This window comes from Mobula birostris, chromosome 31 (assembly GCF_030028105.1).
Source record: "Mobula birostris isolate sMobBir1 chromosome 31, sMobBir1.hap1, whole genome shotgun sequence".
In the NCBI taxonomy this organism is placed as follows: domain Eukaryota; kingdom Metazoa; phylum Chordata; class Chondrichthyes; order Myliobatiformes; family Myliobatidae; genus Mobula; species Mobula birostris.
In genome coordinates, this window is record NC_092400.1 from 36,442,312 (window position 1) to 36,455,583 (window position 13,272).

Genomic DNA, 13,272 nt, shown 5'->3' on the forward strand with positions numbered 1-13,272 from the left:
TCTATCTATGCCTCTGATCATCTTGTACACCTCTATCAAGTCACCTCACATCCTCCTTCCTTCCAAAGAGCAAAGCCCGAGCTCACTTAACCTTCCCTCAAAGACACGTTCTCCAATCCAGAAGTAATTAACATGAACACCTTTCTTTCTAGTAACAATGTTTGGGGACTTGATCCACCACAGTGTTTTTTTAAAGCTTGATCGGGATGAGGGGAGGGGTGGATGGACGGTGGTAGTGGGAGGAAGGGAAAAGCAAAAAGAAAAATCACTTTCAGGACCATGAACTTATCTTCACCATTATCTGTCCTTATTCCAACTTCTCATTTTACAGTATGTGGCCCTCTAGAGCAGGGGCTCCCAAGCTGGGGACCCCAGACCCCTCAGTTAACGGGAGGGTCCATGGCATAAAAAAGATTGGGAACCCCTGCTCTAAAGATTCCTCTGACCTACCTTGTATGAATGATGAAAAGGCAAAGCATGTGCAACTCTTCCTCAACCTCACCCTTCAGACCACAGAGACTGGCCTTGTTGGCCCACGACTGAACCATTCCCAGGACAGTGCCCTTGCATCCCCAAGCAGAACTGGATGCAAGGGGTCACAGTACAACCGGAACAGGGTTTGGAATAAAGAACTCACATTGGTAAACTCACTAATCTAGCAGTCTGGACAGCATCAGTTACAGTTATTGGCCACACCATGGTCTCCAGTCATTCACTCTGAAAACTAAACTGCATTAAATAAAACTCAACAATGCCTTTCTTTTAATCTGCTATCCCACCCACACCCCCATCCTATGCCCTCCCCTGTTATATACACTCATTTCTGATTTGTTGTCCTTATTGCCTGACACTTTGCCATGATGTCATACTTACCATTACTGGCACATCAGCTGTCCATTTCTAACTTGTCAAGATGGACATCTACAACCCATCCAGCACTCTACAGATTGCATTCCTCTGATGGGCAATGCACCGATCACCCCTGCACTATCATACTTCTATTCTTCCCTGAACCTCTACACCTTCCTCTCTCCTTTGAAAAGCTTTCTCAACATCCATTTCTTCAGCCAAGCCGCAGTTATATCTTCTAAGTAGTTTATGACACCATGCTTGGGGAGTTCCTCTTGTGCATTTTAAGCACCTTATGATGGGCTTGCTCTTCAGTGACTGGATACTTGGGATTTATCTCTTCTGCCTCCTTCCTTTCCAGCGTCTTGGCCCAAAACATTGACTCCTTAGGTACTGACTGGCTTGCTGAGTTTCTCCAGCACTGTGCGCCTGTGTGTTGCTCAAGACTTTTAGCACTTTCAGAATCTCTTGTGTTGGTGATTGCATGTGTTTATTTCCAGAGAATATTGCAAATAACTGGGATGATAGGTGGGGGCGCCGATGCTTTTAGCTGTTGGGAGGGGCAGGGTCAGTCGTTGCCTTGCTGCCGCATGTGCATGGGAGTGGGGAGGGGGGGCTTTGGTGTTCTAACATTTAACTGTCATTCTTTGGGGCAATCCTCTGTTTTCATGGACGTTTGCGAAGAAAAAGTTTCAGGATTTCTCTGTTAAATGTACCAATTGAAATCTACTGATAATCATGATGTTAAGATTTATACTACCTTTAGGTAGGCTGCTCTGAATTCCGATTCATCGCTCCTACACCTGTTAATGTTGGTTCCTATTCAGTTAGAGGTTAACATTAAAATTCCCAATTCTGATCCCATTTTCAAATATGTTTATGCTCTTGCCTAAGCCACTACCAATGAAAGTTCCAATTGGTAACAGCTTGTCACAATGTGCCAATTAAGGCACGGTAGGAACTAAGCCCAAGTTTAAGTCTTGCCTCTCTGTTCAATATCTTCAGGTCCTCCAAAATCTCAGCCCTGCCAATTCCACCTCTTGTACTTTCCTATTTGACTGAGCTATTGGCCACACAGCTACCTCCATATATGGCTTGGTGGAATATTTTGCTTTGTTTTAAAAGGTTTACATAATACAAGCAAATACTATTTAACTGAGGCGGTAAAGAAATGAACCAATAAACATCTTTTCAGCAGTTCTGGGATGGAGAAATCATTTTTTTTTCCTGGCAGGGGAAATCCTGAACAAAACATTGCACCTTAAATTGAAGCATGACCATTGAGCAGGGATATCATGCACTGAAAACATTCATACATGGATATTAGGGTTACGGTTTGAAGCACCATGATTGAGGAAAGGTATCATTCTGATTAGTGACCAGACAGGCTCAAGATGCTAAATGACATACTCCTTTTCCAAGTCTTTGTCCCGTGAAGCACGTTACTCTTTACCTATACAATGAATTACATGAATATTCACCTGTACTTGAATAAGTTCTACAAACATCTTCATTCCCACCTTCTAAATTTAAGCTCCAAAGCAACATAAATTATTACCTACAAGAGATTCTGCAGATGCTAGAAACCCAAGCAACACAAACAAAATCAGCGAGTTCCGTGTTCGCCATGATGTGGAACACTTCTTCCGCTGTCTCCGTCTCCGAGCCTACTTCTTTGGCAAGGACTCTTCCACCCCCACCGGTGACCCCTTCTCCCCTCTTCAACCCTCCTCTTCTTCATGGACACCCCGCTCTGGTCTTCTGCCTGCTCTGGATCTCTTTATTGCTAACTGTCGACAGGACATCAACTGTCTTGACTTCACCGCACCTTGTTCCCATTCCAACCTCACTCCTTCGGAACGCTCTGCTCTCCACTCCCTCCGCACTAATCCTAACCTTACTACTAAACCCGCCAATAAGGGGGATGCTGTTGTAGTCTGGCGTACTGACCTCTACCTTACCGAGGCACAGCGACAACTCGCGGATACCTCCTCTTATTTACTCCTCGATCGTGACCCCCACTAAGGAGCACCAGGCCATTGTCTCCCACACCATCACTGACTTTATCCTCTCAGGGGATCTCCCATCCACTGCTACCAACCTTATAGTTCCCACACCTCGCACTTCCCGTTTCTACCTCCTACCCAAGATCCACAAACCTGCCTGTCCTGGCCAACCTATTGTCTCAGCTTGCTCCTGCCCCACCGAACTTGTTTCTGCATACCTCGACACAGTTTTATTCCCCCTTGTTCAATCCATGTTCGTGACACTTCTCATGCTCTTAACCTTTTCGATGATTTTAAGTTCCCTGGCCCCCACCACTTTATTTTCACCATGGATGCCCAGTCCCTATATATTTCCATCCCCCATCAGGAAGGTCTCAAAGCTCTCCACTTCTTTTTGGAATCCAGACCTAATCAGTTCCCCCCTACCACCAGTCTGCTCCGTCTAGCAGGATTAGTCCTACTCTTAATAATTTCTCCTTTGGCTCCTCCCACTTCCTCCAAACTAAAGGTGTAGCTATGGGCACCCGTATGGGTCCTAGCTATGCCTGCCTTTTTGTTGGCTTTGTGGAACAATCTATGTTCCGTACCTATTCTGGTATCTGTCCCCCACTTTTCCTTTGCTACATCGACGACTGTATTGGCGCTGCTTCCTGCACGCATGCTGAGCTCATTGACTTTATTAACTTTGCCTCCAGCTTTCACCCTGCCCTCAAGTTTACCTGGTCCATTTCCAACACCTCCCTCCCCTTTCTAGATCTTTCTGTCTCTATCTCTGGTGACAGCTTATCTACTGATGTCTACTATAAGCCTACTGACTCTCACAGCTATCTGGACTATTCCTCTTCTCACCTTGTCTCTTGCAAAAATGCCACCCCCTTCTCGCAATTCCTCCGTCTCCGCCGCATCTGCTCTCAAGATGAGGCTTTTCATTCCAGGACGAGGGAGATGTCCTCCTTTTTCAAAGAAAGGGGCTTCCCTTCCTCCACCATCAACTCTGCTCTCAAACACATCTCCCCCATTTCACGTACATCTGCTCTCACTCCATCCTCCCGCCACCCCACTAGGAATAGGGTTCCTCTGGTCCTCACCTACCATCCCACCAGCCTCCGGATCCAACATATTATTCTCCGTAACTTCCACCACCTCCAACGGGATCCCACCACTAAGCACATCTTTTCCTCCCCACCCCCCCCTGCTTTCCGCAGGGATCGCTCTCTACGCGACTCCCTTGTCCATTCGTTCCCCCCCATCCCTCCCCACTGATCTCCCTCCTGGCACTTATCCTTGTAAGCGGAACAAGTGCTACACATGCCCTTACACTTCCTCCCTTACCACCATTCAGGGCCCCAGACAGTCCTTCCAGGTGAGGCAACACTTCACCTGTGAGTCGGCTGGGGTGACTGCGTCTGGTGCTCCTGATGTGGCCTTCTATATATTGGCGAGACCCGATGCAGACTGGGAGACCGCTTTGCTGAACACCTACGCTCTGTCCGCCAGAGAAAGCAGGATCTCCCAGTGGCCACACATTTTAATTCCACTTCCCATTCTGACATGTCTATCCACAGCCTCCTCTACTGTAAAGATGAAGCCACACTCAGGTGGAGGAACAACACCTTATATTCCGTCTGGGTAGCCTCCAACCTGATGGCATGAACATTGACTTCTCTAACTTCCGCTAATGCCCCACCTCCCCCTCGTACCCCATCCGTTATTTATTTTTATACACACATTCTTTCTCTCACTCTCCTTTTTCTCCCTCTGTCCCTCTGACTATACCCCTTGCCCATCCTCTGGGTTCTCTCCCCCCCCCCCATCTTTCTCCCCAGACCTCCTGTCCCATGATCCTCTCATATCCCCTTTGCCAATCACCTATCCAGCTCTTGGCTCCATCCCTCCCCCTCCTGTCTTCTATCATTTTGGATCTCCCCCTCCCCCTCCCAAATCTCTAACTCTTCCTTCAGTTAGTCCTGACGAAGGGTCTCAGCCCGAAACGTCGACTGTACCTCTTCCTAGAGATGCTGCCTGGCCTGCTGCGTTCACCAGCAACTTTGATGTGAAATGCTGGAAGAACTCAGCAGGGCAGGCAGCATCTACAGGGAAAAAAAATACAGTCAATGTTTCCGGCCGAGACCCTTTCTGAAACGTTGACTGTACTTTTTTCCATAGATTCGTGTGTTGCATAAATTATTACCTCACTAGTTTTGCTTTTTCTGTTCTTATTTAGCATTCTATATATTTAATACATTACTTATTTAATATATATAATTTCTTCTTGTAATTTGTAGCATGTGTTATCTATTGCATTGTACTGCTGCTGCAAAACAATAAACTTCACGACATACATCAGAGATACCAAATCTGATTCCTTACTAATCCTTTACCAACTAAATGTCCTCAGCCTCCTTGTCTCAAACATGATTTTGTTGTACAGGCAGACCTTCACTAATCCGACTACCTGTAATCCGGTTCCTTCGATAATCCGGCACTGATTATGCTTAATGTGATCCTTCTGTAATTTGGCATTTCCACTAATCCGGCACTCCTCAGGTCCCAGTGGTGCCGGATTAGTGAAGGTCGACCTGTTTTAATTTTATGACAACTCTTAAAGCTGAAGAGAAGGGAATTATTCAGGAAGCCAGTTTAGATCTGTAGGACTAGTATTTTGGTCAGGTTTAATAGGCTTTCTTCCCAACCTGTGTGACAAGTGCATTCTTGGCAATCATTTGCTAATGTTTCTACAAGACCTGATGTCTGAAGACCATGAGGGTGGTTTTACCTGAAGGGCAGCTTGACACTCCTCCACTAGCCCCTGTACCAGGTAGTATTTGGCCTCAGCCAATAGTTCCTCGATTTCACGGTTAGTTTCTGGCAATGGCACAGCTCCATCCCGGAGGTAGTTCAGCACAGCACCAAAGTGCTTGCCGCAGCGGTCAATTAGAATCCAGCCTGAGGAAAAAAAAAGAGACATTAAGGTGCTCATCTTAGCTTGAACTCCCCCACATATTATGTGCATTTTGTGGCATTCTGCCGGCTGTGAACAAAGGTCCTTGCATGGTTCCTGCGCAAGCTCAAATGCCAGAAGCCCACCACCTTCTCAAAATTGCATGCAGTCCAACTGGAGATCAAAAACAAGACCCATGAGAAGTAAAGACTGGTACTTCACATCACATCAGTGGAGACCTGAAAGAGACTGAATGATTTCTTCTGGCATTGATGCCAGGTTGCTCTCAAACCAGTGTAATGTAAATGACTGATATTCAGACAGTTATTTTCCAGACTAAATTGTCTGCAACTGAAGTTCTGTTACAGGATTTTCATTGTCATTGTTTGGTTAATTTCTTATTCTCTTAAGTTTTTGTTTCCCTTGTTCAGATACAGTGGACATAGAGGATGTCTTTGATAGTGAAGGAGTCCAGGATCAGAGGATATAGCCTCAAAAGAAAGACATCCCTTTAGAACAGAGATGAGGAGGAATTTCTTTCACCAAAGGGCAGTGAATCGGTGGAATTCGTTGCCATAGAAAGCTGTGGAGGCCAAGTTATTGGGTATATTTAAGTGGGCGTTGATAAGTCTTGACCAGTAAGGGCAAAGGTTAAAAGGAGAAGACAAACAAATGTGTTTGAGAGGGATAATAAATGGCAGAGCAGACTCAATGAGATGAATGACCTAATTCTGCTCCTGAAGAGGAGTCTTGGCCTGAAATGTTGACTGTCCACAGACGCTGCCTGACCTGAGTTCCTCCAGCGTTGTATGTGCTGGTTTGGAGTTCCAGCATCGGTGTTCCTCGCGTTTCTCTTACGTTCCTCATTTTCTTTCCCCAGCAGTGTTTAGTTTCTTCCCAAAGAAAACCTTCAGGCTGTTCACAATGCTGTTCTCATGATGAACTGTACACTGCCCAGTTAACCTGGGTCAGCTGCCTTCATACTGGAGAACAGTCTGCATGACTAATAACAGGAACCGTACATGCGGAAACCACACTCAGTAAAGCTTCATCACTGCACACCTATTTAGCTGTTGTTTTATCTTCTCAGATAAACCTTACTTCGCAAACAGCTGGATTACGCTGAGCAACACACAACGTGCTGGAGGAATTCAGCAGGTCGAGCAGCATCAGGTCGTGCCAAGTTCCTCCGGCTGTCTCATGGTTCCTCCAGATGGCACTAGTGAGCTACTGGAGGTGCAGGTACTCAGTACTGCCCCCAGGTGGGTTGCCAATACCCTGCAGTTTGGCTGGTTAAAAACTGAACAGTAAAGATATTTTACTTTTATTAATATAAAACACTGGATACAACAAGTAATTAAATAATAAGGCTCTATAGACACCCATTAATTGGCAAATGAAATATTCTAATAATTTAACTGCAGTTTCAGGATTATTCCAACTGCACAGTAGCTGTAACTACTGAACAGTAAATGTAGCTTTTAGCATAACATTATTGCACCACCAGTCACCTGTGTTCAATTCCATCAGTTCTGTACAGAGTTTTATGTTCCACCTGTGACGGCATGGGTTTCGTCCGGGTGCTCTGGCTTCCTCCTCCCACATTCCAAAAACATATGTGTTCATTGGTTAATCAGTCACATGTGCAATTGGGCTGCACAGCCTCACTGGGCCGGAGGGGCCTGTTTCCATGCTGTACCTCTAAAGTTGTAATCAAAGGCGATGAGGGGAGCTTTGCAGAGTTACCCAATAACTATCCGCATGCAGGTGAGAATGGGAACTGATGCCGAAGACGGGCGCATTGCTGCTCCGATGCCCCATGATGGATATGATGAATTAAAAACAAGTATCTACAAATCCATGGAAGTAGTTGCCAAATGCAAAGGTCAGGTTTGACAACTACGTGAAGGCTGTCAATGACAAGCTGTGCTGGCACCACCATTATCACAGATAAACTGCTGCCAAAAGAAATTCCCCCATCTCCATTTTAAATGGACTTCCCTCTATTTGGAGGCTGTGTCCTCTGGTCTTAGACTCTCCCACCACAGGAAACATCCTCTCCACATCCACTCTATCTGTGCCCTCCGGTCCTAGACTCCCCCATTATAGGAAGCATCCTCTCCACATACACTCTATCTGTGCCCTCCGGTCCTAGACTCCCCCATTATAGGAAGCATCCTCTCCACATCCACTCTATCTGTGTCCTCTGGTCCTAGACTCCCCCATTATAGGAAGCATCCTCTCCACATCCACTCCATCAAAACCTTTAACCATTCAATAGGCTTCAGTTAGGTCACCCCTCATTCTTCTGAATTCCTGTCAATACAGGGCAGGGCAGAGCCATCAAACACTTCATATAACAAACCATTAAATTCACTACTGCGAAGCCTCTTCCGTGATGCCTACACTGAAGAAGTTTAAATCTTCTCTTCGACGGGAGTTCAGTGAAACCATCTCTCACTGCTCCCCATCTGTAATTTCTTTGGCTCTTCATCTTTTTGACCACATTTTGACTCAGACTCGCTATCACAGCCATACATCCTTTCTTGGAATGTGCCTCAGTCGCCAACTTACTCCATTTGGCTCCTATCATTTTGGATCTCCCCCTCCCCCTTTCAAATCTCTTACTAGCTCTTCCTTCAGTTAGTCCTGACGAAGGGTCTCAGCCCGAAACGTCGACTGTACCTCTTCCTAGAGATGCTGCCTGGCCTGCTGCATTCACCAGCAACTTTGATGTGTGTTGCTCATTCAATCATGGAATTATTTTTGTCAAACTCCTTTAGACACTCTCCAGTGTCAACACATCCTTTCTAAGATAGGCAGCCTAAAACTGTACACAATACTCCAAGTGAGGTCTCACAAGTGCTTTATAAAGTTTCAACATTACATCCTTGTTTTTATGTTCTAGTCCTCTTGAAACAAATGCTAACATTGCAGTTGCCTGCCTCACCACAGACTGAACCTGCAAGTTAACTTTTAGGGAATCCTGCAGAAGGACTTCCAAGTCCCTTTGCAACTCAGTTTTTATATTTTCTCTACATTTAGGAAATACTCTACCATTTCATTTCTACTACCAAAGTGCATGACCACACACTTTCCAACTGTATTCCATCTGCCACTTCTTTACCCATTGTCTAAGTCCTTCTGTAGCCTCTCTACTTCCTCAAAACTACCTGCCCCTCCACCTATTTTTGTATCATGTGCAAACTTTGCAGCAAGCCCATTAATTCTGTCATCTAAATCATTGATACATACTTTAAAAAGAATTGGTCCCAACATAGACCCCTGTGGAACGCCACTGGTCACCGGCAGCCAACCAGAAAAAGCTCCCTTTATAACCATATAACAACTACAGCACGGAAACAGGCCATCTCGGCCCTTTTAGTCCGTGCTGAACTCTTACTCTCAAACTAGTCCCACCGACCTGCACTCAGCCCATAACCCTCCATTCCTTTCCTGTCCATATAGCTATCCAATTTAACTTAAAATGACAACATCGAACCTTCCTCAACCACTTCTGCTGGAAGCTCGTTCCACAGCTACCACTCTCTGAGTAAAGAAGTTCCCCCTCATGTTACCCCTAGACTTTTGCCCTTTAACTCTCAACTCATGTCCTCTTGTTTGAATCTCCCCCACTCTCAATGGAAACAGCCTATCCACATCAACTCTATCTATCCCTCTCATAATTTTAAATACCTCTATCAAGAACCCCCCCTCAACCTTCTACGTTCCAAAGAATAAAGACCCAACTTGTTCAACCTTTCTCTGTAACTTAGGAGATGAAACCTTGGTAACATTCTAGTAAATCTTCTCTGTACTCTCTCTATTTTGTTGACATATTTCCTATAATTCGGTGACTAGAACTGTACACAATACTCCAAATTTGGCCTCACCAATGCCTTGTACAATTTCAACATTACATCCCAACTGCTAAACTCAATGCTCTGATTTACAAAGGCCAGCATACCAAAAGCTTTCTTCACCATCCTATCCACATGAGATTCCACCTTCAGAGAACTATGCACCATTATTCCTAGATCCCTCTGTTCTACTGCATTCTTCAATGCCCTACCATTTACCATGTATGTCCTATTTCGATTAGTCCCACCAAAACATAGTACCTCACATTTATCAGCATTAAACTCCATCTGCCATCTTTCAGTCCACTCTTCTAACTGGCCTAAATCTCTCTGCAAGCCTAGAAAACCTACTTCCATTATCCACAGCTCCACCTATCTTAGTATCTTCTGCATACTTACTAATCCAATTTACCACCCCATCATCCAGATCATTAATATATGTTATGACAAACAACACTGGACCCAGTACAGATCCCTGAGGCACACCACTAGTCACCGGCCTCCAATCTGACAAATAGTTATCCACCACTACTCACTGGCGTCTCCCATCCAGCTACTGCTGAATCCATTTTACTACTTCAATATTAATGCCTAATGATTGAATCTTCCTAACTAACCTTCCATGTGGAACCTTGTCAAAGGCCTTACTGAAGTCCATATAGACAACATCCACCGCTTTACCCTTGCCAACTTTCCTAGTAACCTCATCAAAAAATTCAATATGATTTGTCAAACGTGATTTTCCACACACAAATCCATGTTGACTGTTCTTAATCAGACCCTGTCTGCCCAGATAATTATATATACCATCTCTAAGAATACTTTCCATCAATTTACCCACCACTGACATCAAACTCACAGGCCAATAATTGCTAAGTTTACTCTTAGGACCCTTTTTAAATAATGGAACAACATGAGCAATACACCAATCCTCCGGCACCATCCCCGTTTCTAATGACATTTGAAATATTTCTGTCAGAGCTCCTGCTATTTCCACACTAACTTCCCTCAAGGTCCCAGGTAATATCCTGTCAGGACGCAGAGACTAACTCACTTTTATATTTCTTAAAAGCGCCAGTACTTCCTCTTCTTTAATCATTATAGTTTCCATAACTACCCTACTTGTTTCCCTTACCTGACACAATTCAATATCCTTCTCCTTAGTGAATACTGTTTGGCATCTTCTTCGCAGTCATGCTGAAGCACACCTTTGGAACATCAACTGAGGGTTTCTACCTCCACACCAGATCGGACGGGAAGCTGTTCAGTCTGTCCCAGCTGAGAGCAAAATCCAAGGTTCGTGAAAAGTACTCATCAGGGACATGTTGTTTGCAGACAGTGCAGCACTGGCAACACACTCTGAAGAGCAACAGCAACACCTCATGGACAGCTTCTCAAGAGCCTGCCAGGACTTCAGCTTGACCATCAGCCTGAAGAAAACCAACGTGCTGGGCCAAGGTGTTGAGCACCCCCCTGCCATTACCATCAAAAACTACGAGCTGGAGGTAGTTCACGAGTTTACATACCTTGGCTCCACCATCACAGACAGCCTCTCCCTAGACCCTGAGATCAATAGACGGATCGGACGAGCAGCCTCAACATCCGCCAGGCTGACAAAGAGAGTCTGGGAGAACAGAAAGCTGACAACGCACACCAAAGTTGCAGTCTACAGGGCCTGTGTCCTCAGCACACTGCTTTACGGCAGTGAGACCTGGAGCCACTACTATAGACAACAGCGGCGTCTCAACGCCCTCCACCTTCGCAGCCTGAGACGCATCCTGGATATCACGTGGACTGACCGAGTTACCAACAATGAGGTCCTGGCCCACGCCCAGATACCCAGCCTCTTCACCCTGCTCCAACGACGCCATCTTCGCGGGCTGGGCCACATACGCCACATGTCAGATGGGAGGATCCCGAAAGACCTGCTGTACAGGGAACTGGCCTCTGGCAAGAGAGCACAAGGGCGGCCCCATCCTCGTTTCAAAGACGTTTGCAAGAGAGACATGAAGTCACTGAAAATGAATGCCAAGAGGTGGGAGGACATCGCAAGCGATCGCTCTCACTGGAGGCTGGAACTACGCAGAGGTCTAAAAAGAGAAGAGAAGCTGAGGCTTGCTGCTGAAGAAAAGCGCACTCGTTGGAAAAACAGCACCAAGACAACGATGGAGGACAGTGCCTTCAAATGCAGTCGCTGCAGCCGAGACTGTCACTCCCGTGTGGGCCTCTACAGCCACAACAGACGCTGCTCTACCCACACAGTGTGAAGTAAGACTTTCCAGGTGCAGATCCATGGTCTCACGAGACCAACGGATGCCACCACCACCACAGTGAATACTGAAGAAAAGAAATTGTTCAAAATCTTTTGGTTCCGCACATAGCCGTCCACTCTGATTCTCCAAGGGACCAATTTTATCCCTCACTATCCTTTTGCTATTAATATAACTGTAGAAAACCTTTGGATTTATTTTCACCAAAGCAATCTCATATCTTCAATCTCATAGCTTTTCTAATTTCTTAAGATTCTTTTTACATTCTTTATATTCCTCGAGCACCTCATTTACTCCAAGCTGCCTATATTTATTATAGATCCCTCTCTTTTTCCCAACCAAGTTTCCTGTATCCCTTGAAAACCATGGCCCTCTCAAACTTTTAACCTTTCTTTCAACCTAACAGGAACATAAAGATTCTGTTCCCTCAAAATTTCACCTTTAAAAAGCCTCCATTTCTCTATTACATCCTTCCCATAAAACAAATTGTCCCAATCCACTCCTCCTAAATTCTTTCGCATCTCCTCAAAGTTAGCCTTTCTCCAATCAAAAATCTCAACCCTAGGTCCAGTCCTATCCTTCTCCATAATTATATTGAAACTAATGGTATTGAGATCACTGGACCCGAAGTGCTCCACAACACACACCTCTGTCACCTGACCTATCTCATTCCCTAAAAGGAGATCCAACACTGCCCCTTCTCTCGTTGGTACCTCTATGTATTGCTGCAAAAGAACTATCTTGCACACATTTTACAAACTCCAAACCATCCAGCCCTTTTACAGAATGGGTTTCCCAGTCTGTGTGTGGAAAATTAAAATCTCCCACAATCACAACCTTGTGCTTACTACAAATATCTGCTCTCTCCTTACAAATTTGCTCCTCCAATTCTCGCTCCCCATTAGGTGGTCTACAATACACCCCTATAAGCATTACTACACCTTTCCCATTCCTAAATTCCACCCAAACAGCCTCCCTAGACAAGTCCTCTAATCTATCCTGCCAAAGCACCGCTGTAATATTTTCTCTGACAAGCAATGCAACACCTCCTCCTCTTGCTCCTCTGATTCTATCACACCTGAAGCAACGAAATCCTGGAATATTTAGTTGCCAATCACACACCTCCTGCAACCATGTTTCACTAATAGCTACATCATATTTCCAGGTATTAATCCATGCTCTAAGCTCATCAACCTTTCTGACAATGCTCCTAGCATTAAAATAGATGCATTTAAGAAACTCTCCACCTCTTACTCCCTGTTTATCCCTAATGGTGCAAACAACTTAGTTACCTTTTTCTTCCTTCTCCCCTGCATCTTCGGTCTGAGTGCTCCCGTTCTCTGTCC

The 13,272-nt window shown here is 45.2% G+C and overlaps 1 protein-coding gene across 3 annotated transcripts in view; it reads right to left on the reverse strand.

The window, feature by feature from the left end:
• The window catches only part of kctd10 (potassium channel tetramerization domain containing 10), a 46,418-nt gene that overhangs the window by 11,674 nt on the left and 21,472 nt on the right, over nucleotides 1–13,272 (reverse strand). For all 3 annotated transcript variants that reach the window (XM_072247590.1, XM_072247589.1, XM_072247591.1), the window contains one exon: nucleotides 5,632–5,801. In XM_072247590.1, the coding sequence (XP_072103691.1) occupies nucleotides 5,632–5,801 (170 nt within the window). The remainder of the gene's footprint in view (nucleotides 1–5,631; nucleotides 5,802–13,272) is intronic.